This window comes from Anopheles funestus, chromosome 2RL (genome assembly GCF_943734845.2).
Source record: "Anopheles funestus chromosome 2RL, idAnoFuneDA-416_04, whole genome shotgun sequence".
Lineage (NCBI taxonomy): Eukaryota > Metazoa > Arthropoda > Insecta > Diptera > Culicidae > Anopheles > Anopheles funestus.
The window spans coordinates 90,023,406-90,049,125 of NC_064598.1; the positions used below are offsets into that span (position 1 = coordinate 90,023,406).

At 43.5% G+C, this 25,720-nt stretch overlaps 2 protein-coding genes across 55 annotated transcripts; one reads left to right on the forward strand and one right to left on the reverse strand.

Moving 5' to 3' along the window:
- Positions 1–9,868: 9,868 nt before the first annotated feature.
- LOC125765676 (uncharacterized) lies at positions 9,869–11,823 on the reverse strand. Of its 50 annotated transcripts, none has more exons than XM_049431061.1 (6): positions 11,487–11,596; positions 11,325–11,405; positions 11,001–11,162; positions 10,515–10,595; positions 10,110–10,190; positions 9,869–9,947 (listed from the first exon to the last, which is right to left on the reverse strand). In XM_049431061.1, the coding sequence occupies exons 1-6, from the start codon at positions 11,588–11,590 to the stop codon at positions 9,917–9,919; spliced, it is 540 nt and encodes a 179-aa protein (XP_049287018.1). In that variant the 5' UTR covers positions 11,591–11,596; the 3' UTR covers positions 9,869–9,916. The 50 variants fall into 50 exon arrangements, 19 of the variants coding, with proteins under 19 accessions (XP_049287018.1, XP_049287025.1, XP_049287014.1 ...); XM_049431068.1 differs by lacking the exon at positions 11,487–11,596 and adding an exon at positions 11,649–11,755 and having other exon boundaries at positions 9,871–9,947; positions 10,029–10,190; positions 11,001–11,081; positions 11,325–11,486; XM_049431057.1 differs by lacking the exon at positions 11,487–11,596 and adding an exon at positions 11,649–11,755 and having other exon boundaries at positions 9,871–9,947; positions 10,029–10,190; positions 11,325–11,486.
- On the forward strand, positions 11,737–25,591 carry LOC125765656 (protein spire). Of its 5 annotated transcripts, none has more exons than XM_049431017.1 (9): positions 11,737–13,406; positions 14,528–14,891; positions 18,473–18,750; positions 20,347–20,593; positions 20,938–20,991; positions 21,754–22,379; positions 22,465–22,665; positions 22,735–23,039; positions 23,106–25,591. In XM_049431017.1, the coding sequence occupies exons 2-9, from the start codon at positions 14,633–14,635 to the stop codon at positions 23,326–23,328; spliced, it is 2,193 nt and encodes a 730-aa protein (XP_049286974.1). In that variant the 5' UTR covers positions 11,737–13,406; positions 14,528–14,632; the 3' UTR covers positions 23,329–25,591. The 5 variants fall into 5 exon arrangements, with proteins under 5 accessions (XP_049286974.1, XP_049286976.1, XP_049286975.1 ...); XM_049431019.1 differs by having other exon boundaries at positions 14,573–14,891; XM_049431018.1 differs by having other exon boundaries at positions 11,737–13,400.
- Positions 25,592–25,720: the final 129 nt, after the last annotated feature.

Genomic DNA, 25,720 nt, shown 5'->3' on the forward strand with positions numbered 1-25,720 from the left:
TAGGCTTGCACGATCAAAGTGTTCCTCGCAGCAGAGTATGTTACTGGGTCTATAGGTCCCTTTGGTGATAAGATCAGAAGAAGTAACTCTCGAGAGAAAGAAAGAGAGAGAAAGCGTGAAGCCCTTCCAGGGAGATCGCAAGCGTGGGCCGCATACCATTTGAAGGCCAATCCCAACAATGCAGATTCGCTGACTCTACCACGAACCGTCTACCCACCCTGAAAAAGGCTTCAGTTCCTCATGCTTTTCCCCCTTTCGATGCATTTGCATCTGATGTTCCCTTTTATTTCTCCCTTTTTTTTCTTTGTTTTGTTTACAGCTAATAATTTTATCTGAAATTATTGATCATAACAAAATTGAATTCCCTTTCTTTCCTGTACCCTTGGGTCGGGCGTTTTAGCTTCATTGGATTAACACACTTCTAACGAGCGTGCATTTTGAATGGTGAAGTTAGGATTGGTCGCGACCACGTGCCACGTGCCTCATCCTTGGTGGCTTTCCACTTCTTTTTGGCAGGTGGGAGCCCTTTTTTTCGACGATCGAAAGATGCGATCGAAATCGTCGTCGTGCGTGTTCATTCACTCTCTCTTTCTCTCGCGCACGATTGTGTCTTCAATTTCTTGGGATTGGATCTTATAGTTGACGGTGCTTTGGAATGTGACCGTGTTCATCTGTAGCCGGGAATCTTAGGATGAGGATCCATCCCCATCGTCTAGTCGGAGTGCGCGCATGAGGGATGCTAATCTGATTAATGTTACGATAGGTTCCACCGCAGGTTGCTAATTGATGTACCGAAAAGATCCAACACACTTGTGTATCGACCACCGCTTGTGTATGTAAATCTCTTTCTTTGTGAGTTGTGGAGTTTTAGCTGGGTTTTTTTCGTTCCTTCTGCTGGAAGTTTTGCATTCACGCGCGGGTGCCAATTTAGAGCGAAACCGATGGTTGATTTTGGTGCTCCGATAACAGCTTGATCGTGATCGTGGTCGATGTTTATGTGGATCGGCTAATGATCGGTCAGAACGTCTTAATTTGAAGCCTTGGTTTACGGGTTTGCTACGGATTGTAACTTTTTTTAGAGCAGGTTTCGAGAGTTGATTTTATTTTCAAATTTGAATTCTGTTTTGCTCAACTCGTTATTGATAGTTTTACAAAAAAACCAGCTCAGCTAATCTCACAGACTGTTTACAATGTTGCACTATCAATCGTGCTACAATCTAAACATTTCCGTAACAAATTCCCCAACAAGGCCCTTTTTCTCTCTGTTTTTTTGCTGTACTGTTCATTCGCTAAGCTTCGCTTGTCAATCATATACAATCCGCTGCGTCTCGTTCGTTCTATTGATGCTTCCATCAAACATCACGACATGCGCGGTCTCTCCATATCGTGTGCCAAGGTGTCGTATAAGGAGATGGGAACGTATTTTCCACCAGCACAAAGAATAGCTCGCCCATCATTGCTCGCCCGCTCGGCAAGATTCTTTCTTTGATCGATGATAGCCATTTAATGTGCAATTTCTACACCAGGGGAAAATAAAGCTTTGTGCGGAAAAGATACATTCGTGACGACACTTCGGACACCTTGTTGCATTTTAGCCGCCTTTCTTTAGCCGCCTACTCCGGTTTGCACGTGTGTAAACGTTAATTAATTGCGTTCACTTATTGCGAGCGGGTGGAGAAAAAAGTATCTTCCAGCCAATGATTAAGACACAAACCACTGGTAACCACTCACAAATATGGACAGGAAATGTCTTAATGTGTACGAGTGCGTGTACTGTTTTGTTCGGATTGTTGACTGAAGGGACATGGAGCAAAATGTGTGAGAAAATGCATTCACTCGCTAGAACAACTTTCACCCTGCCGTTCGGACAAGTATTTCGATACGTCAATAGCGATGCCAATAAACTGCAACTCATTTCCGAAAGAGAGGAAAAAAAACCATCCGCATCCGCACAGCACGGGGTGCATGCAAAAATGTTTCACCATTTTGAAACCTGTTCATCATCATCTTCTCTCGCCTGCCTGCCAATCACTCGTATGCAGAAAAGTGCAATCTATCCAAAGTGCTTGTCGCGCGGTCGCATGATGCTTGATGCTTACTTTCTGTTTCTAAGATACCGGCTAATGTTGCGTTCCGGCGAGTGGTTTGACCCAAAATCGTTTGCCTTTTCTGTTAGTTGTGTGCAGATATTGACCATTGGTCAGTAATGAGTAGGACAAGTGTAGTGTTATGAGTAGAGCGATATTCTCTGCTCAGATGAGGGATTTACGACATTTGGCGGGTATTTTACTACAAAGTTGGCTCGGCCTAGTATAGTTAAGAGGTGTGCTATTGAATTGAAGAATTTTGTAATTGTTTACGCTACAGATCTAAAAGAATAATTCTGTTGACATTAAAAATTCGTTGATGTGATAAATGTTTTATTTTTCTGTCATTTTTTTTGTATTTTAAGATGCATTTTTTTTATTCGTAATAAAATCGAAGCTACTTTTACGATTATTACGGGTATGTTCGATGTGATACAGAACGTATGCGCCCTTTATTAAGCGCTTTTCGATTGATGATGGAAGAATACAGCCAGCTGGTGAAACATTTCCATACCCACCATATGGGATGTGTCACATTTTTACGACCCTCATTATTTAATTCCTCGCTTCTAAATTATTCATGCTGCTTTGATTTTTTTTAACCAAATTTTTATATCAAATAATGTTGAATGCTGTCTGTTGGGTTTTTTATATGAGAATTGAGAACCATAAATATAACATCGGCATGGACCCAAATTTTACGACCATCCAATGACCGATTGACGAAGCCTTTTGTGCTACACAAATTTGTCACCGACCGAAAGTTGACCTTCGCGAGTGGTTTAAACTACCCTTGGGAGGGTTTTCTTCGAAGGCCTGCCGTTAGCAACCGAATGGCGATAACGATGCAGCATGTGCGATACGACGCCAGTCACACTGCAGTAGAGGTTTGGTTTATCGTAAAAATCATAGACTGTGACGTTTATGGTGAGGTGTGTATCTTTTCAAATTTTTGAATGGTAGCTCTCTCGGCCTCCCAGACGCCTTTGATTTGATCGCTTGGGGGTAAGTTTTGATAGTGAAATTAAATTAGTAAGCGTATCGAGAGAAAGGGCCGAAACCGTCCCGCCCCAGGCGAGACCAACTCATTTTATGCTTTATGCAAATGATGAGAAAAATAAGTTCTTATTCTATAGGCAAGGAAATAAAAGCATGAATAACGTCATCAAATGAATGTAGATTGGTTGCACAAAAAAAGGGCAAATTAATCGTCATTTTATAGTCAAGAAATGTTGCTTTTATAAATTTAATTTTCTTTCCATTATTTGTCCTTCTGGTCGGATGAAGCTTTAATAGCCCACCAGCAGAAGGTATGCAAATTGTTGCTTTCAATACCAACAACAACAATCGGTTAGATCTCATGCACCGTTATCACTGGTTCATCATCTTGATGAATGGTAGGCTTGTGACCGAAAATGTCCCATTCTTGTCCCATTCTTTTCATGCATTTCCCGCTGGAAAGCAATGGTTTGTGCTTAATAAACGGAGACAGTTTAGGTCACACACTGTGGCCGTTTATTTTATTTTACTTCATACGCCTGTCCACTCGCTCGGGGAAGTAACATTACAAATTTATTTAGAATTACGAAACAGCGTAGTCAAGCGATCCAACGCTAAAAAGCGGAGCCCATCAGTTTGCGCACACGAATGGATGCGTTTCTGGACGCGCGTTGCTATCAAACGTTTGCGGATCGATCTTTTGCGCAAGCTTCAACCCACCGGCGTGGATGATGAGCCTCGCGGGCGGTTTCGCACATGAAGTGCATCGCAAGCCTTACTGCTAGGAACAATGTCTCATAAACATGTCAAAGACTTTTGCTCATTGCGCTGGAATGTCATGGAGCTGCTCATTTGTTCCGACTGGTCACAACTTCGGGCATGTTTTGGCCATTTCACTCTCCAGCCGTCTGCAGAAGTTATGTAGCTGCGGGGTGGCTCACGTTCATAAATCGTTGGCGGCAAATGCGTGAGCTTAATAGCGAAAAAAACTACAAAAAAAACCCGCCGTAAGAGAAGAGAAGTTTTGAGGCTCTGAAAGCGAAAGGGAAATGGCACGCCAAGGGGAATGCAAATGAGATGCAAATCGTACAGCCAGTACCCTCTTCCGACTATGATATTTTAATTCCAGCCTGTTAAAAGCGATAACTAGACATCGTTTAAGATGGATAAGACTGATAGTGTGGGCTTCCACCAAAGGCCTTATCGTTAAGGCCTTAAGTATTGATGAGAAATTGACAAATAAAAAGTGGTTCATTTTTTATGTTCACTTTTTTTAAAATTATTTTCGTTGTGATAAACTCTCAGTATGTTTTATATCATACGGAAATGTATCACAAAAAAAAGTCCTGAGCATATAAAATTCATAAATCTACGCTGAGAGCTGGTTCTCTCTTGCTACTTTAGCGCCACCACTGGCAGTGAGATGAACTCAAGCTCGATGAAAGCTTTTTCGCGAAAGCTTTTGATGTGGACGCCTGGTAGTTCATTGGAATGAATTTGGAAAAATATACTTTCTTGTGTTGGGTATTTTGTAAAATATTTCTATCAAACTTGTTTTTTTAAGTAATGTAATCTTTTTTTTCAAAAAAGATCTATTTAATGTTATGTCCTGTTCAAAGTGTTCCAAATAAATGAACTCTTAAAGGTGTGCCTGTACATCAATGCATTGCATTTTGCTGTGCGCTGTTTGATTCGGACCAGGACATAAAATTCAATTATGCTACCAAGCGTAGGCTGCTTCGCAGTTGTGTGCACGGTTCGTGCGAAACCTTAATCTTTTCTACCGGTAACGCTCATTGGATTAACGATGTTGGATTTCTTGAAGATTCAATACGCGGAGCTAAAGAGGAATAAAAAAAACACACACAGAAGGAAGGCATAAAAACTCATTACAGGGCAAAACCGCAGCAACGAATCGAATAAATTATTCTCGTTTGCCGGTTGGCTTGTGGCGTGTTGTGACGGTTTTCACTTACCCTTCGAGTCGAATCAAATTAGCTTTTCGTGTTGAGCGTATAGGAACCAAATGGCAGGACATGGTAGGATCAGGACGATGGAAAACGTTTGGCCTTTCCCAAATAGTGTCCTGCTTAATCTGCTGGAAATGGAACGACAAGTGGTGGTATTTCTCGCCCACACATTTGAGCAACGTTAATTGGCAGCTAAGAATCAACGATTGTGTAACAGGGTCGTTTTTCCGTTTCGCTAACCCTCGTTATTGGTATGTTTTATTTTGATTTATTTGTGGTCCAGAAGAAAAACTGCTCACTACGGTGTTATGAAATTAAGCACAAGCCAATGAAGCTAACCACGCGTGCTCGCGCCATCAGTAAACTACTCGAAAGCTCACTTCATTCAAACTACTCGAAAACGAACGAGCACGAACGAAACCGCAAGCTTTTCAATGCATTGTATCGGTTTTGTTGGCTTCATGCTGCTGTGGCGCAAGTTTCTCCCGCGTGGACAAGGAATTTATGCTTCCCGCCGTATGCCGGTTATGTTTGGACTTTAGTCGGTGCTGAGATTTGGATCGGGCCCGTTCGTTTGCGCTTTCGTTCGTCTGTTAGTTCAAAGTACAACAATGAAGAACGATTTGTTAAGCTACACGAATTCTTCCTGTGATTAAGCAAACTGTTCGCGTTCTTTGTTGTATTAAGTGTTAATGTAAAGCTGTTATATTATATGTGTTGTGAGAAATAGTTTTACTGATAAAGTTGTTGTGTTGTGAACTATCCTGGAATCGTGTACATCAAAACATTGTGATGTGATTGTACAAATCTGAAGTTCTGTTTCCAAAAACAAACCCTTTTACCATAAATCTACGATGGATTATATAAATCTCAACGCAAAATTGCGCCAGCTGGCCATGGGAATGACAGGTAATGGATCCGTTTTTACAAATCATTTCACCTGACTCTTTACTGATAGGGATCAGTAAATCAATAGTACTTCCTTTGGGAATTAGCTCTGGAAAAGGCGGGGGCTCGAATGTGAGACAACTCTTGTACGTGTAGTGGACACACAGAGAGAGGGTTAAGCGGCTTAAATGTCACGTGAAGGTACCACGTTGCTTTTTCCGGTTGATAGCTTCCGAAGCAGAAGTTATGCGGATCGAGAGTATTAGAGGATAGCACGTGCATGCGGGGAAAATGTTGTAACATACATGAAAGGCTCAGCGGCTTTACATCGTCGAAATTTATAGGTAAAAATTGGGTCATTTTGAGTTTGAAGAAAGACAGCCAGCCATCTCTTCCTGAGTGCGCGAAGACGGACCCAACTGAACATTAAAAACACTTTCGAAGCATCCGGACGAGGAGGTCCACCAAAATCACCTTTCACTCTTTTCGGCTGTCCGAGAAGAAGATAGAATCATTTCCCTGGCCTGATGTTTAAGGCACTTCGTAAAAGACCGTTTAATGTCCGGAGCCCGAGGGCCATTTATCGTGATTGCCGCACCCTCGCCCCCTTTTTTAGCTGGGAAGGTGGTCGTCGTTCGAGGGTAGCATCGAAAATTTAAATCTCACATCGTGGGACAAAGGTGCTTTTCTCTCTGTTTGGGAGTTGGGAGTGATGTTGGACTAGCGATTCGATACAGAATTTGCAGTCTTCGTTGGTGAAGTTGATGCGTTTCGGTTGTGATTTCGCTGGTTGGCGGTTTTTTTTCGGTGTATGGGTCAGGTGTTATTCAAAAAAGCCGGTCATATCTGCTTCATGAAGTGAAAGTAAGGCTGAGGTCGAGATTGGAAGGATGGCATTCAGCTCTCGAAGCTACTCGTAGCTATGTTTGGAATTCTCGGCCATATTGCGAACTCTGGTCGCCGATGGTTTGTCACCTGTCGTTGTTTATTTTGCTACAACGCATTTCGTGCTTGGCAGCATGGTTAGAGGTTAAAAACACTGAAGGCTTTCAGGAATGGCACGTGCTTCGTGGCTACTAGCGGTGTCGTTGCACCGCATTGACTCATTGAAGATGATAAAAACCTGTTAAACGAAGCAAGCATAATCCACAACCAGTTGCAGTTGATTGATTTCACAAACTCTCCTACTCCGTCTCCGGTACGGTTATCTTACTTTGTGTTGATGCACTTGAAATCAATGAAACGCTTCTTCGATCGCAGATGGTTAACGTTTGTATTGTTGCTATTTACGAAAGTCGTCCAGAGGTTCAGTAAACAAGAAAAGAGTTGTCATTAATGATTATTGCGTGATTGATTAGGGAAAGTACTTGAATTAGAACTGCTCGTGGGCTTATGGTTTTGTGTAGCGAATGCATCAAAAATTGATTTACACGATATTAAATCGATTGATACACCGATTGCGTGTAACGTGCAAAGTAAATATATTGGATGTACAAGAACATTACAAAGAAGTAAATTTTAGTGATTATTACAATTTTAGAGCTGTAATTTACTGAAGAAACCTGTAAAAAATATTGTTGTATTTTCAGACATCATATAAATTCAAACCAATAACACGTCTATGATCGTCTCTTTATCCCAAGCGCCTTTAACACGCACGTGGGATGACCTTCTTGCGTGAGCATAAGGTAATAAATCCGTTCCTCTGAAGTAAAAACTTCGCTCAGAAAAGCTTTAGCGGGTGTGTGTTTTTGTCCCAATCACGCAGTATTATAAATTCGTACCAAAATACCCCATAATACCACACAAACCAGCACGGAATAACGAACCAAAACCAACGGCCGCCTTTTTTGTGGTGCCCTTCGATAAGGAGAAAGAAGGATCGAAACTGAGACCGACAAATATGTTAAGGTAGCGGGAGTAAAACTTTCACCCAGAGGCCGTACGGTTCGTTACGAATCAAACAGGGAAATAAAAAGAATACAAATTTATTCGTCGGAATTTGGAGGGAAATTTCAACGGATTGGTGAGTCTGAACCGGAATGGTGTGTAACTTTTTGTTTGGTTTTCCGTTTTGAACAGCGTGCAGGGAGCTTATACGTGACGCAATGGAAAGATTCAACCGTAGTAGTTGAAAACTGTGAGAGTGATGTCAGGAGGATACTTTGATGTTTACTTGATAAGCATAAAGTGTACGGAGCACATGTCTTATCGCTAAATCAGATTTCTCACTTTCAAGAATGTTCTGAGTCATGCACAATGTTTGCAGTTCCAACCCTGTTGCCTGTGGACAGAGAAACTGAATTAAATAGGAAATAAAAAACCAGAACAGAAGTAGCATTGAAAAGGGGCAGTTACTTTTGCAGCTGAAAAAAAATGAGATAGACATAAAAAAATACTGATGTGAACTGTTGTCTTACTTATTGTTCGATACTGTGTAAACATATGCTTTACTATTTTATGAAACCGATAACCGAGCGTGATAGGGGTTTCTTTTGAAGACAAAAAATATCTTCCTTTGATAGCGATAAGTTCCGGTGTTTTCAACTGATTTTTTTTTGTTTTAATGAATTGAGTAATTAAAAGGTCCAATACAGACTGCGGTCCACTTGATGCCTTCCGTTGAAGAATGTTGATAAGAGTTGAGTTCGCACAGCAGACCTCTAAGCGTGTGAATCACATCAGTCTGCAGTACGTATGTCAATTATATTTTTCTTTATCATCGGAAGTAAGCCATAATGGGTACTGCCTTTTAGGAAACCCCACCACTCGTATACACATCAAACTGTCTGCTCAATTATTCATACAAATAACCAACACGAGAATCCTTTCGTGGAGCTTCCAACTCGGAAAGAAAGACGTACTTACATGAATGCATATTTTATCGATCCTGTCATTCGCGTCTCTATCTCTCAGCTCCAGCTTTACATCTGTTATGACCTTTACTTCTGTGAGATATCGTTCGTTGGCATATGGCACAAGTGGAAATTAAACGTAGCATGACCGTATTACTGCCAATTCGCTGTAACACACTTGGCATTGCATTACTACGTGGAATTGATTTTTCGACAAGCGTGAAAGAGATGCTGACCATAGAAACGCAAATGTATCTCAGTGTAAGGAATGCTTTCGCAACTAAATGCCAAGGTCACAAACCCCCTTTGCCAACCAAGCACACAAAAAAGCGCATCCTGGTCTCGCTTGTGTAGGTGCACTACAACAACTGGTTTATATGCGCAGAACGTCCTCATTTTCCGTTATTGATTTGCAAGCATAAAACCACAGTTACGATGACGTCATAGCGGGAGCACCGGATGCGTTGTAGCTTTTCCGTACCATGCAGCCACAATTGTTTGTTTGTTGAACTACAGTAGGAACAATTTTTATAATCTTCAACCACAAAAACCACTTCACTCGTTTCAAACGAGTGTACTTCACCATTGCATTCGTTAAAATAAATCAATACGAATCCATTGGTACATCGTACTTTACAGAAGGGAGCGCATGGGGTCTATTATCACGGTACAAAGCAATTATGATAGGCAGTGATATGGGCGGCAAGATGTAGAGATAGATCTCGTATAGATAAAACAGGTGTTCCGAAATCAAGTATAAATGAAGGCATGGACTGTAGCCAGCGGTAACAGAACGATACCGACTGTCGTTCTGAAAAGATGAAACGCCTAACTATGGGGCGTTTCAAGCTTCACAGCATGTGTAAAAGTAGTGTTAGTTTAATGTTGATTGTGAACCTTTTGTGTCAAGTGTTGTTAATTAACGGTGAAGCAGTAAATAATGCAACTTTAACGACTCATGGTGTAGTTACTACGACGACTGCGTCATCGGAAATTGGTTCAGAAACAGTAAAGGATTTATGGAGTAAAGAAAATTCATCACACGATCCAGTAGGCACTACTCCCTCTTCTACAAGACCTGGCCCTCCTTCGAATTGGACGACTCCTGATGTGAACTCTACATGGAACCCAACGGGTTCGACTCCAACCTGGAATGTAACTGAGCCGCCTTCGAATTGGACGACGCCTGATGTGAACTCTACATGGAATCCAACAGGTTCAACTCCAACCTGGAATGTAACTGAGCCGCCTTCGAATTGGACGACTCCTGATGTGAACTCAACGTGGAATCCAACAGGTTCAACTCCAACCTGGAATGTAACTGAGCCGCCTTCGAATTGGACGACTCCTGATGTGAACTCAACGTGGAATCCAACGGGTTCGACTCCAACCTGGAATGTAACTGAGCCGCCATCGAATTGGACGACGCCTGATGTGAACTCTACATGGAACCCAACGGGTTCGACTCCAACCTCGAATGTAACTGAGCCACCTTCGAATTGGACGACTCCTGATGTGAACTCTACGTGGAATCCAACGGGTTCGACTCCAACCTGGAATGTTACTGAGCCTCCTTCGAATTGGACGACTCCTGATGTGAACTCAACGTGGAATCCAACAGGTTCGACTCCAACCTGGAATGTAACTGAGCCGCCTTCAAATTGGACGACGCCTGATGTGAACTCAACGTGGAACCCAACGGGTTCAACTCCAACCTGGAATGTAACTGAGCCGCCATCGAATTGGACGACGCCTGATGTGAACTCAACGTGGAATCCAACGGGTTCGACTCCATCCTGGAATGTAACTGAGCCGCCATCGAATTGGACGACGCCTGATGTGAACTCTACATGGAACCCAACGGGTTCAACTCCAAACTGGAATGTAACTGAGCCGCCTTCAAATTGGACGACTCCTGATGTGAACTCTACATGGAACCCAACGGGTTCAACTCCAAACTGGAATGTAACTGAGCCGCCTTCGAATTGGACGACTCCTGATGTGAACTCTACGTGGAATCCAACAGGTTCGACTCCAACCTGGAATACAACTGAGCCGCCTTCGAATTGGACGACGCCTGATGTGAACTCTACGTGGAATCCAACAGGTTCGACTCCAACCTGGAATGTAACTGAGCCTCCTTCGAATTGGACGACACCTGATGTGAACTCTACATGGAACCCAACGGGTTCAACTCCAACCTGGAATGTAACTGAGCCGCCTTCGAATTGGACGACTCCTGATGTGAACTCAACGTGGAATCCAACGGGTTCGACTCCATCCTGGAATGTAACTGAGCCTCCTTCGAATTGGACGACTCCTGATGTGAACTCAACGTGGAATCCAACGGGTTCGACTCCATCCTGGAATGTAACTGAGCCTCCTTCGAATTGGACGACTCCTGATGTGAACTCAACGTGGAATCCAACGGGTTCGACTCCATCCTGGAATGTAACTGAGCCTCCATCGAATTGGACGACGCCTGATGTAAATTCTACGTGGAATCCAACGGGTTCGACTCCAACCTGGAATGTAACTGAGCCTCCATCGAATTGGACGACTCCTGATGTGAACTCAACGTGGAATCCAACAGGTTCAACTCCAAGCTGGAATGTAACTGAGCCTCCATCGAATTGGACGACTCCTGATGTGAACTCTACGTGGAATCCAACAGGTTCGACTCCAACCTGGAATGTAACTGAGCCCCCTTCGAATTGGACGACTCCTGATGTGAACTCAACGTGGAACCCAACGGGTTCAACTCCAACGTGGAATGTAACTGAGCCGCCATCAAATTGGACGACACCTGATGTGAACTCTACATGGAACCCAACGGGTTCAACTCCAACCTGGAATGTAACTGAGCCGCCTTCGAATTGGACGACTCCTGATGTGAACTCTACGTGGAATCCAACGGGTTCCACTCCAACCGATAATATTACAGTCGTAGAGGAACATACAACTACTCCAAATCCAACTAAAACATCTTCCAAAACCTTTTCAACAACTAGTGCAGTTTCCTCTGCAGAATTAGCCTTCTCCACCCACAAGGACTCTGTGAATCGTAAACCGACAAGAAGAAACACTTCATCTCCGACGACAAACACTGTCCAAGCCATCCGTTCAAAACCAGCTGATCGTACACCAACTAAGCGAATTCAACAACAGCTTGGACGAGCCAACTCGCATTTCGATGGCAGAACGAGATGAATGGATCCGTAGCATTTCTTCCGATGGCATTTCAAATTGTCACTTTATCGAAACGGCTCCAGATTGATATCGTTCTGAAACGATGCACCATCGATAGGGATGAAATGTGTTTCAAGTATCAGTGGTAGCAACAGATACGAAACGGCAGTAGCAACTGAAGCTCGATGGCATAAAAAGGAAAAAAGTATCCCCTATTGCAAATGAATATATCTTGAATTGAAGAATAATTATCATAAATGTGTAAGCAACAACAGATCGATGAAAGAAGAAGAATGTTTAGTTGTTGATAAGGGTTGGTTATGTTTGGAACAATGTTAATGATCTTTATCTTTGTCCTGCTGTTTGAAGCAGGTACAGTAGTAGATTTTATCGAAGTAGGTGAAGAGTAATTCTTTGCAAACGTAAGTAAAATATAAAGATTAAATGTAGAGTAAGATCATCGGATATAAAAAATCTCACTTACAATAGAAAAGTATACATTATGTTGCCCAGCCCGATGGTGTATTTTTACGTCACACAGTGTAGCAGATAAGCGCCGGCGCTTCGCCATTCCAAATATGCTCACGTTTTCCCCTACCATGTGTTTATGTTCAGCTCCCCTTTTGTTACTACTACCGATGCCACACTACCATCGTGGGCAAGCAACCGATGTAACGGGAGGAAATGTTTTGTTTATGTTGTGCATATGCGTCCAGACCGCGAACAGAAAGGGGTGGTATTGAGGTGTCACTGTTGCCACTGACCAACACCATCATACACCCGCGTTACTAGTAGCGACGACGGGGTGTTCGCGCTCTGCAATCAAGATACGGTGAGGGTTGCGCACGCGCTTCACTGGCAGCATCAGCTACGCACCAACACCAGCGTTCGGTCGGTTTTACTATTTCAGCATAAACTCTCTTACCGTTCCTCTCGCACGCTCTCTGGCTACGGTTGTCGCTCCAAACCTTCCTTAGCGAAAGAAGGGTTGCAAACACTGGTCGTGGAACTCGTCGCGCACAGTCCGCGAAAGAACGTGTACCACGCAAGGCACAACGAACGCTCGGCCCGTCGCCGTGAAGCTTTTCGCACCAATTTTTCCCACTCGGGAGAAGGGTTGCTGAGAAAAAAGACAACAACCAGGGGATACATAGTTGAATAGTGCGGTGCAGTTGCAATAATGGTGGCGTTTGTCCATGCACTGCACACTACTGTTCTTCTCCCCGACGGCAGCCGCTTTTGCTCGAGTGTTGCTTGTTTTCCGCGTACTTAATTAGTTGCTTCGGTAGCAATAATTTAGAACATAACCGTGTGCAGCTTGTTGGGAACATTTTCCCTTTCTCCCTCTGCTTCTTTCGTTGCTCCCTCTACAAGAAGGTGTTGATTTTTCGTGCTTTGCGTGAATCAATTCAGTGAGTGTAAAGTATCTATGCTTTCCATATTGCATACAAACTGTACCTTTGTTAAGCAACATTTTTCATCTGTTCAAACAACGACGACAGGGAAAAGACATTAGACAATAAAGCGTTTTGATTAATCGATAAGAGTGTGTGTGTGTTTGTGTGTGTTGCGGTGCGTGTAGATTTTCCGAACCAACGCAACATTACGGTGTTCCTTGGAAGCAAGCTGTGCTTCCGATTTGTACCGCTGTCGTCCCTCACGTGGTGTGTGCCCCGTCGTATGGAAAAGCCCTTGTGGTGAAAACAAGCTAAAAAAGGCAATGCATTCTGCCTGCTTGCTGCTGTTTGGGTGTTGTATGGCTGTGTGTGCTAGAGAGAAGTGAAGAAAAGCATAACAATATTGCGAGACGATAGGATTGCTGGCAAAACATATCCTGTAGCGTTGGGCCTTCGCGCGCGTGTGTGTGTATTATGAGTTCCCCAAGGATAGACGATTGCCCCTCAATGTGAGTTGTGGCTGGTGGAGTTGGATAATATTGCTCTGCTCCACCTTGATCCCTTTTATGCTCAGCTGACTCACACGAGTGAAGCATCCGATCAAGAAAAAAGGCATTCGGTGAGTCACATCCTGGATGGAAAAAAGGATGGAAAATCCATCCGTTAGGATGTGAAAGTACTGTAAAGTTTTACCCGAAGGATTATATTTATTTTAATAAAAAAGAAGTACTCTAGGAAAAGCGATCCAACCTAAAGGACATACCGCTTTATTCTTGTCCTGGTATGAGTACACATTGCTGCAACTCCTCTCCATCCGCCGGACACACCATCAGAGGCGTCGTTGATATTGGAAAGACGGAAACACGCCTAAGACCCACCCTGAACGTCCGAACAGCAAAGACGATGGATAATAAAATAAGGCGGTCGTAGGGATTGTGTGGTCTGACCAGGCGAGGCAACTGTGATGATGTCATTCGTTAGTTCCAACCCGGTAGGGCTTGGCGTTCGGGTCTGTTTTGCCCAAAAGCAGTGCAGCATTGATCGGCCGCTGTTACGCATCGAACGTGAACAAAAGAAGTGAAACATAAGCATTCTTTTGTTTTTGGATTACATTTCATAAAAACCATCTTTTTTCCGTTTAGTTTGTAGTGATCGTTACATGAACGTTTTGTTTTGTTCACAACCAGTACGCGCTTCATATAAAACAAGTGCTAATAAGTTACAACCAATAAAAATAGTAGCAAATCATGTTTGTCACGGCGACCGCAGATTGTGAATCACCGGACGGTGACCCGTGTGTCGATGCGGTTCGGGATCTGGCGTACTGTCCGGTGGATAATCCCGCCACGGTACCGATGGCTCCGTCACCACGCAAGCCACCGACACCGGCCAAACACAGGAGCAACAGTATGTGCGGTGGAAATGCTGGCCTACCGCCGATCAATCGTGTACCGAAGGCGGCACCACGTGCGACCCAACAACCGCCAACACCAAAACCAAGATCAGGTATTTTAATGTATTTTCTTTCGTCGGTTTTTGATAGACAACGGTTTGCTGTTTGTTTGTTGGACATAAAAGTTAGTAATACGGATTTAGCGCTGCATGTGTTATACCTTTTTTTGTCGGAAGAAGAAACTGTTGAAAACAAATTAGTATGCTTCGTGGCGTGCGATTATCCTGTCTGAATAAAGCTTGTCAAAATGATTAGCTTAATTGCCAAACATGGCGGGCAATCAACCCTAATAGCGTGCAAACAATTTATATCCCCTTCGGAATTAAACCTCCCTCTATGGTTGGGTTAGAAACCCCAACTCAAGTTAGGTTTTTGGGGTTTTCCTTGCTTTGCCAATTACACCGAGAGTTGCGCACACCTGGAGAAAAATTGCATAGAAAATAAGTTAAAAATTAAATAACCATCGGCCATGTTTCGTTGTTGAGCTTTCCGTAAAAGCTCAAGATTTGTTGCGTTTTCCGTACGTGGATTCTTGTGTTCTCTTTAAGAATGTGCTTTGCTCACTCACATTTGCTGTTCTGTCAATTTACTCGTAGGTATTATTAGTTTACGGAAGAAGAAACCCTAGCGGACTGATGCTAATCATTCCATTGAAATGTACAGACTGGCAACAATTTACACGCACCCATCCAAGTTCGTTGGCCTGTGCACGGTGTTGTGTAGAGCGCCACGTTAATATGTTCCCACCTATGTTGAAGAGTTTGTCACTGTGATTTAAACCAGGAGGCCAAACGAAGACGACCACTCAGCTCACAAGCATATCATAAAAACGTGTCTTGTTTGGTAATAGTGTGAAGTTTCGGCATTCTTTCGTATGGGACGCCGTCTTGTTAGCCACCAAAGCACATTCGACATTTTGTCTGGTCATGTCCGTTTAAAGACGACTCACGGCAGCTCAAACTTCACACGCTCAACGGACATGGCGACGCAACGAAAATCAAACGCTTCTCTTCATCCCGGTTCCATGCACGATTTGTCAATCGGAGGAACGGAGATATGGTCCATTACGGGTGTCCATTAGATTTGCTGCGGCTATTAAATATGCATTCATTTTCCAATCGCAATCACGCATCGCATTTTCGGTGCGACAATTGGACGGAAGTGTGTTTCATCACTATTCGCCTGGGATGATGAAAATTGGCTGATTTATGCAGGTCCTTTGAAGGTGCAAGATGCTCCCAATATGTCTACCAGAGCGTGGAGCATGTTATATATTAGACAGTGCCGAAATCATAACGCAGAGAAAATAGCTTTTCGATGTGCGTAGGAAATGAGGTTATGTTTATTCTGCCACTTATTGATCGGACGCTTAGAGGCTGTGGTTGGTATGAAAGAAACGAGATACTTGGTAACAGTCCGCCTGATACCAACGAGACCACTCGCTGAGCCTTGAGCTGATTCGTGCCGGACATATAATGAATATGATGATATAATGGATATTATGGATGGGACATAATGATACCGTAGAGAGGCAGAGAAAAAAAACTGTATCAATGCCAGATCCTACAGAGTAAGGATGGACGGCTCCTGGGAATAGGCAGAGACTTGTTGACATATAGCCACCATGCAGCAAAAAGATTAGCCGAAAACATTGCGCAAGAAATTGTGCTCAGAGCTGTTGCATGGTGGAAGAAACCGAGCATATCTTTATGTACCATATGCTTCGGAAAATAAGAATTGTATTTTATTCGTTTTACCCACCAAATGGCGGCCTGAATCGATTGATGCCTCCGTATGTTGGCTGTGGGCCAAGAATTGCAAACGAAAACAAACCAATTTCAGTCCAGCAGGAAGAAAAGAGCTGCTTCCTCATTTTTTTTCACGTGGAATTTATATACGCTACATAAACTGATATATTCTTTGAAACATTTTAAACTTCATTACGACATCACGTCCGAAGAAAAGACGTTCGTGCTGGCACATTCTCGCCCGGTAGGAGTCGTAACGTCACTTTGCAACGAACCACGTCGTAAAAGTGCAATTTTATAAAAATGTAACCCATTAGAGAATTGAGTACTGCTTCACCGGAAGTACCGGGTGTGTTGCCTCCTACATACACATACAGTCCAAGGTTTGATCTTGTCTTGGCACGACATTTAGGGTTTTGTGGCGACTTCAACGGAAGCTACATGATACACTGACGGCCACACTTGGTAGAAAGCTCCTCGCTTTGGCTGCTTCTGGGAAGGATTCCTTTTATCCCAGGTTCCCATTTCAGCAAGCTCATGAATTTCTAAACCTAATCGGCCCTAAAGCATGTCCACCACCGTGTGCACTCTCTGGTGTCTCTGTGATGTGTGGTTTGTACTACGCTGGGTGCCATTGGTTCACAAGACTCAGCTTGCACGGTTCGACCAGCAAGAGGAATTCTTTCTTTCGCTTTGCAAATCGAATTTGTGACTCCCGGGGGTTCTCATGCAGTAAATGGTGGTCAAGCATGTGAAGGCGTCTCCAAGAACTTGCTCTGGCGGTGTAAGACATCCGTAGGCTATCCAAATTTAGCAGATTCATGGTACATCATAAAAGTTCATGCATGGAGAAAACATCCTGCAGCAAATATAACATAAATTTTCTTTTTATATAACCCCGTGCTGTCGGTAAACAGTTCAGGGACCTTTGTTCTACCTCCAGATGGATGCTAGAGATGGAAACTATAAAACAACATTTTGTGGGTGTCAGACTAGTTTAATGACTCATTGTGCTAGGGACCGTTAAGTAATAGATCTTTTCAATTGCGTTAACCTTGAAGAAAGAACTCCGCGAATCGACACACTTTACACTTGTTGCTCGAGTCCGTAACTTGAGCGTTGCCATTGATCGATAGTGTCGCTTTCGGGGATGGAGATGGCTCCGCAAGCAAACATTCAATAGGGTGTCCAAAAGGAAGCCATTTTTTACCATTTCACAGTTTTCCACTCCTCTCCTGCCAATCAGTGCTGTGTCGCACTCTACCGAAACCCTTACGAGGTTAGGCCTCAAGGTGATGTACCTTATAGGCCCTGCCCCACGTTCTCGTTCTAGGCCAGGGCTAATCGGTAACTTGCCTGACGAAAGCCGGCATCGAAACTAAACCGTTGTGCGAATAAAACGCGCAACCCGCAGACACAACAACTTGACAACAGCTAGTGGTGGCGATGATGATAAAAAGCACAGCCCTTACATTTACACCATTTATTGATGGGTTGTTGTTTGAAATGTGTGTTTTTTGTTTGGTTTCCATCGCCCTTCCAACCATGACATAACCAAACGTGCAAACTAGTGAGTAATGCTTGGTAAGAGCACGGAGGGCAACTGATAAAAATTAGGTTAAATGTTTTTCGGGTTTGGGTTGTGGAACTTTACATTGTTAGCCTTGATTCCGTTTATTGCATGGTGTTAATGTTGTGGAAATTTTCTCTAGATTAGTTGTATGTTTTTTGTCTTTTAGTGATAAAAAAAACTCACTTAATGTGTAAAGACATTGTGTCGACACCCGGAACAAATGTGTTTGTCCCTGTGTAGTTCGCTGCACCGCAGCTAATTCGATCTATTCTTCAACCCGTCATCTCTCATTTCGTTTTACCTTTACTTTCAGTTTTACCTACCACAACCCAAGTAGATAGTGTAAAGAAATCGTGTGATGATGAAATCGACACCAGCGGCGCCCGCAGCCTCGAAGGAGTCAGTGGCAGCGGCAATGGTAGCAATAGCAACGGCGGCAGCAGTAACTCCACTGCCAGCTTCCATCACGGTTCCAGCTACATCGGCACAAGCCACAAAACGATGACGCTGGGTCGTTCGAGTTTTTCGCACATCAGCGGTACACCCCGTAACACCCTAAGACTGATACCAGTAGACTTTTCGCTGTTCAACGTAAGTACACACCAATAATGGAGAGCAGTGGGTAGGGGCGGGTTTCCACGCGGTAAGGCGTTCGTTCTGGAAATTGGACAATTGTTAGATAACGCTTAACGTTTCGGTCACGGAATTGAAAAGTGAACGAATATTAACAATCCACTGATTATAGATGCGGTGAAGAGATCTGATCGTGCCCAAGCGGTGGTGTCTCGTTCAGCTCATGAACTCGCATATCTTTAGGCCCTTCGTTGAAGCAGCAGTACCAACGTTTTTGTTTCTCGTTGAAGAATTCCTTCTTCTAGGCATACCATCTTTGGACGAGTAGAGTTGCTCCACATTTGGACATACCCCTACCCTGTCGAATTCCAAAACCAATGCTAATGAGCTGGTGGTAACTCTAGGAGAGAAGCTCTTGGACGTACCTCCGCCTAAGTCACTGTGCGGTAACTCAAGAGCGCCACGAAGGAATTAACGTTTAGCGGGTGATTTTTTACAAATTGTGAAGCAACTCGTCCATTATGTGGCTGCCAAAGTTTTTCTCACTGTCCACCCCGCCGTTTACCATCGGCACGGCGCTGAGTTAGGGTAGCAGAAATGAAAGAACCTCTTGTGTTTTGTGAGACACGCTGCAGTACCACGCGTTGGCGTAGATATGACGCAACGGTTTGTGTCGTTTTGTTTCGGGAAACTGGAGTACGCAGTCAAGGTTGTTGTTTTGCTATACATTGGCTCAGTGTTATGTTGTGACTGTTGAATCCACAACATCTCGTTCGTTGGTGAAGTGAAGGGCACGATTGACAAGAATACGAAATTTAAACTTAAACGAACAAAAACTGGTTCAGACAAGCTTTTTCGTTGCAGATTCTACAATATCCGCTTAGTAACCTTTTTGTGCTACTTGAGTACAGAAGGACAAGCGCTCATGATACCCCTGAGGAACGATCGCTTTATTGCTATAAAGTCTTTCCTTTGCATATGAGTTGCAAGCTAACATTTGAACTTTTGCAATGCTTTATGCAGTTCTCACGTGCAGGAACACCAAGTGGAGTTAACTGAGAGCGTGGAAAAGGTTGCATTTTCACACATTGGAAGTAGAGTTCCGTTTTTGCTCGGAACGTTTCCGCGCAACTTCACATCTTGCAAAACTGTTTCATAAATGTTGAGGTCGGCCTTTGGTGTAGTGTTTTAACCTTTTTAACCACACTGGAGCATTCTTTCGAACGGGTGGTATCGACCCATAAACGCATTCAGCAGCTTATGCGTCACAAAACGTGATCGGATATTTCTGTCGGACTCCGTACACGGAGCGAAAACTTTCAAAACGCGTGACCGTATTCTAAAGCAGCACAGAAACAGGGATTGTATACCACACAAAACCAGAGTAGAAGGAGATTGGAAAAATCTTTTCACACCGGCCTCGTTTAAAGCACCGAAACGCTTTACGTACGCTCCCAATCTCGGTCTTGGCGTGACCTTCGCTCTGGGGTGTCGCTTTTATGCTAAATGCTGTGTGCGATACCAAAACAGTGGTCTATTTATTTTGTGCTAATTTGCTTTCATTTTGTGTCCATTGTTTAATGACCTTTTTTTGTTATTGCTGATGACTCTTAGGATGATGACTTCATTGATGATACAGCGAGCGATGGCGCAGATTCTGGCACGTGCAGCAGTGCTACCAGTGGGCAGCGAAGTCAGCAGCAGAACGGTGGTCACCGGATAGCGTACGGTGGCGTTGGGGGAAAGCGCACCAGTACCGACGATCGTGGAAGCACCAACGACACCAACAGTACAAACCGTTTGATGATCGTCAACAACGAGAACAATCAGAACAACATCAACACCGTGCTGCGACGAACAAGTAAGTTGGTTTTTTGGACACTTAACGTCCAGCTTAAAGTAGAAAACACCCGTATAACGGATTCGTTGCAGTTGGTGTCCTTGTCCAATATTGGACTTATGTTATTTCGTCTTGTTGTCCTGTATGTCGCCCTCTCTTAAAGTACCTACATACTAACATATTCCATATGTTGTTCTTGGGATAGTGAAAATGTCCTTTTTCTTACTAAATGTCTCTTCATTACTCATCTAATATACATGTTTTCTTCTACCTTGCATTCGCTACTAATCCTTTCGCCAATCTCAAATCATCCATGATCCGAACGAATCGATCACCAACAACAATGGATCTCTCAAACATTACAGAGAACATCATCACCCACGACGAGTATCATCGGTTCTGTGATAAGGCTCTCGAAAGTAAATATTAACTCTCATCCCGTATGTTGTGTTTGTGTGTGTTAATTTTATGCTTTGCTGGACATCATTATGCTCGGGTTTTTTGGGTTATTTAATATTAAACAGCTTGCAACTTGCGTGTGTTTCACATTTTCGTCACGAACTTCGCCTCACTACGCATGCAGTATACGGCCAATCGACATTTTCTGGGGAAAAGTTGCTTCGTTGCCTGTCCGGTTTTCACGTAGAAAACTGGATTTGTTTACGTACCGTTTCGGATAACATTTAGCATCTTTTTGTTAGCTCATTTCACCGGACAAGAGCCCGGGACGCTGGATATCGAAAATGTCACGTATTGTCCGGTTATTGTTTTCGGCTTCATTGTTCAAAGAACTGGTTTAGTTTTGTTTTCTATTTATCGTCAATTCATTTAAAAAAACACGGTCTATTACACAACAATTTTTTTTTTCGTTTTTGTTAAGCTGATATTAGGTTGGAGGAAAAGAAATTCATTTTTTGGTGAACAAATGGATTTCTTTTCCATCCATCGAATGTTGATTGGAAATTCGTTTTTCTTACATATCTACTCTATTTTATATTGTGTGTTGTGATTTACTCAATTAGGTTTGTGTTCGAAATATTTTATTTGCACGTTTTAGATACACATCGGTTTGTTTTGGTTTTTTAATTGCACTTTTGAGTTCACTGCTAGATTTCAACTGAAACGCAACTTTATTTTTTATACTTTTCTATAACTCTTTGCACTTTCCTCTACCCAAAAAGCCTACGATCTTGCAACACAGTGTGAATCACGACGAGCATCGATGCGCCGGCACACCATCATCGGATGCAATCAAAACTATAAACTCGACCCACTGGCAAGTCACTCGATGCCACCATCGCGTCCTGCATCACGCCAATCCGATCGCGATACGATGCGTAGTGAGGCCCAACCTGCCCCAGTGTCCGTCGGTGCCAACGGTGGAAATGGTGCGCCGGTAAAGGAAAAGCCTTCCGCCGTCGTGATGCCGCACGTCGTGAACGGAACACGGCCGGCACCGATCGGAAGTGCGGCAACGGGTAACGGTAGCAGCACTATCGAGTACGTCAGCGCAAGCAACCTGTCCTCGTTGGACACCTGGACCAAAAATTCGCTCGACGAGCACCAGTGGAAGGATGCGTTCAATCTGAACGATCGACTGTCACTGACGCTGGAGGAAATCGTACATATCCGCTCGGTAATGACCAAGGCCGAGCTCGAAGGACTGCCGGTGGATGTGCACATCAAGGAGGACGTGGAAAAGCGGAAGGTTTGCTTCCTGTGTTTACGCACGCGCTTCACCCTGTTCGCTCGGGGCATCCTATGCAAGCTCTGCCAGCGAACCGTTTGTAACAAATGCAATACGAAGGTAAGTGTGTGCACGTGACTGCTCCACCTGAAGGAATTGAGCGGTTCCATTCAATGAGCATTGTTCCCTTTCCTATCTTCCTCAGATGCGAATACCTACCGAACATTTCCGCAATGTTCCCGTGGTGCTGCTGTCACCTTCGCTCATGAACAGCCCGTGCACATCCAACACACCGTCGCCGAGTCATCATGCACACTGTACCGGCTCGGGGCCAACCAGCATGGTGGATGAATCTTTCCCAAGATCCCTGATGGAGCGTCTGTTACGGCCTGAGTTAGATCGAAAGGTAATTCTCACCTACCATTAAACTCTCTGGAACAAGTTCTAACCTTTCTGCTTCACGGTTCGGTTTCAGACTCGAAATACGGTCGGAAGTGCTCCGTCTTCACCAAAGAATCAGCGTTCAGCCTCTAGCACACCCGGCACCAGCCTGCACGGTACCGAAACCCTATCCCTATCGCTCTCGCATCACGTTACCGGTGCGAACAACACCGCCAAAGACGTCACTGCTCCGGCGAATGGTATCTCCTCCTCTTCCACATCGGTTACTACCGCTGCGCAGAAGTGTTCGCTCATGTCCCGAAGCATGGAGGGCCCCAATAGTCTTCCACCACAGAGCCCAGCACGGCCACACTCGAATTGCAGTACGCTGGACAGAAAGTAAGATCGCTTTAGAACCCTTATTAGGTGTTACAGTGTGAATAATTTGAATATATTTTTTTGTAGGAATCGTTTCGCCAAAGCATTTACGCTGACGGCATCCGCTGGAGGCCAGGGTGGAGTGCTTGATCCGCAGAAGGAACGGCTCACCGGTGAGTTGATGGCCGTCTGCAATGACTGTCGCAGTCTGGTGCTGGAAATCATTCGTTCATCGCGACAAACCCGAACAACGGCCCGCAATCAGGTGCTGCGCCATCTGACGCTCGATATCTCACCGGTGTACAAGTAAGTTACCGGCAGTGAGTGACTGAAGAACAAGCGCACAACGGCGGTTATGAAGGAGAAGACAACTTTGTTACCCCAAAATCTCCAGAACCTTCAGTGTTCGGGCCAGCGAGAGAGTGAGCAGCATGCACACAACATACGTTACTGACGTTGTATTTATTATACTTATTTATTTAAACCGCATCAAATCCTCAACAACTGGCAGCGGAGTGCCTCCAATTTCCCTTTGGCAAAATCACGTAGTGAATAATGTAAGATGGCGGCGGTGCGATGCTGGTGCTCGAATGCGCGGACACAGTTACCGAACAGTTTCGAGACATCAGCTCTCCTGATGGCCGAAGTGTAAGACTGGCTTGTTGCTAATACCTCCATGGCATTGTGATTATTATACCGTGTTTTTTTTTTGCTGGTCCCGTTAGTATCGAGGATCTTTGTTTTATTTGAGAAGAAAGTGTTTTAGAGATGCAGAAAGAAAAGAGCCACACACATACACATACTTTAGAGGCACAATTAAATATTACAATGGCTTCGAAGGAAGAAAGCATAAATATGCAAATATCGCCAGTTCGAACGGTTTTTTTATGTGGAAAGGCTACCAGTACGTTTAGCCTGATCATCCTCGCTTTGCGTGTTTTTTATCCGGATTCGGGTTTCTCCTGCGCGGCTAAACGTTGTGCCTGAAAGATTGTTTTATGTTGTAAAATATGTATATTCAGGTATATTACTACTCATGTTAACATGTTTAGTCTTTGCGAGGGAAGCATTTGAGCGATTTGATGATGAGAATCATGTTTGGTTGGTAGATCGGACGAGAGAGAAACGTTTTGGATAATCGAATTCTAGGCTATCAGTTTTCCATTTACATCCAAACCATTCCCCCTATGTTACGAGCATAGATTCTAACGAGCAAAGGTTGATCCACCTCGATCGAAATGTTGAAGCTTTTTTTGTTCTATCGCTGTACAGGATTGTTGGAGAGAGAGATAGAGAGAGAGAGAGAGGCCAGCGATCGAGCCTGTGCGTATGTAGCCCGAAAATTCGTTTGTAAATGTTTATGTTGAATAAAAATAATTTTCTTCATTCCGCATTGAAAAAAAAAACCCGGAGGTTTCGCAACCGTTAACAGTTTCGTTTCACGAAAGCAAATATTGTGCTACTGAAAATAAAATGGATACAACAGAGGGAAAAAGATCATATAATGGCAGCAGTTTCATATTGCAATAGTAAAATATTTTATTGTAAATCCTGTGAAACAGAAGAAACGAAGGATATACCTAAGTAAATTAATCAATTCCGAAGCGTTTGTGCAAAAAAAAAAACCATAACAGCAGAATATTCGAAACACATAACATAGTTTGAATTAGCGTTGATAACGATACCGACAGCTGCTATCGCAAATGAGGAAACATTGACTTACACTATCTACTAATCATTTTGGTGCAAATATGCAAAGGATACACGCGCGGCCTGATAGAATAGCAAGAGTGCTGGAAACTGGCAATCATATAGAAAGGTTTAACAAAGATGCTTGGACGTGTGTGAACAGGCAGGATTCCTTGTCCAATCCAAAGAATGTAATAGTGACAGGGTAGAGAAAAGGATACCGAACACAAGACAGTGACCAGAACATATACAACAGAGCATGGTAGATGTAATAACAGAGCGAAAAAGTGACAATTTAAAAGGATTCCGTTTGCTTATCAGATTTTAAATGTATCGCATCATGTACACAACCGAAACACACAATCGTATAGCCAAATGGAACGTTGATGTTTTTAGCTGTTGATCTAACACGTTTATCGTGTGATACTATTCTTCTTGCGGTAGTGATAAATTAACAGAAATTATTTAAATTAAACTGCACCTAATATAATCTCAAGGCAGTCTGAAGGAAGGGAAGAAACCGACGGGGGGGAACACCGGTTTAATATAGGTAGGCTGATAAAGGAGAATGCAAAAGGTATATCACAACAACCAACATCTTAGAAACAGGCTGTCAATAGAAAGTAATAAATATATGCAAATCTTCCATCAGTTGATAGAATGAAATACACCACAGTAAATAATCATACAACTACAACTTTTACCAACATTCGAAACGTATCAGTAAAAACGACTGGCAATATTGGGATTCCTGCTATATACTCAATCGGGTGGGATTGTTTTTGAATGCAAAAAAAACTGTGTGAAAGTAAAGGAAGTGTCGGCGAAAGTATTGTCAAAGGTTATAATAAAACTGAGATACAAAAAATAAACAGGAAAATCAAGCTACGGATGCTGGAATCAAGTGAAAGAAGCGGGAAATGTGATCGAGACAGTACAGATAACGACAGCGGCTGGGTTTTCGTTCGGGTTTATCTATAGACATTTCTGCATAAGCTGTACTCTTTGATTTT

What these genes read in the sequence shown, in the direction of transcription:
- LOC125765676 (XM_049431056.1), bottom strand. Translation starts at nt 11,590, where the DNA reads ATGGCGGCTCAGTTACATTCCACGTTGGAGTTGAACCCGTTGGGTTCC. An exon ending in GAGGCTCAGTTACATTCCAG is followed by an intron (nt 11,163 to 11,324) that starts GTTGGAGTCGAA and finishes GTTACATTCCAG; the next exon opens with GATGGAGTCGAACCCGTTGG. An exon ending in GCGGCTCAGTTACATTCCAG is followed by an intron (nt 10,191 to 10,514) that starts GTTGGAGTTGAA and finishes GTTACATTCCAG; the next exon opens with GTTGGAGTCGAACCCGTTGG.
- LOC125765656 (XM_049431016.1), top strand. Translation starts at nt 14,633, where the DNA reads ATGTTTGTCACGGCGACCGCAGATTGTGAATCACCGGACGGTGACCCG. An exon ending in CACCGTGCTGCGACGAACAA is followed by an intron (nt 20,594 to 20,937) that starts GTAAGTTGGTTT and finishes CAAACATTACAG; the next exon opens with AGAACATCATCACCCACGAC. An exon ending in GTAACAAATGCAATACGAAG is followed by an intron (nt 22,380 to 22,464) that starts GTAAGTGTGTGC and finishes TATCTTCCTCAG; the next exon opens with ATGCGAATACCTACCGAACA.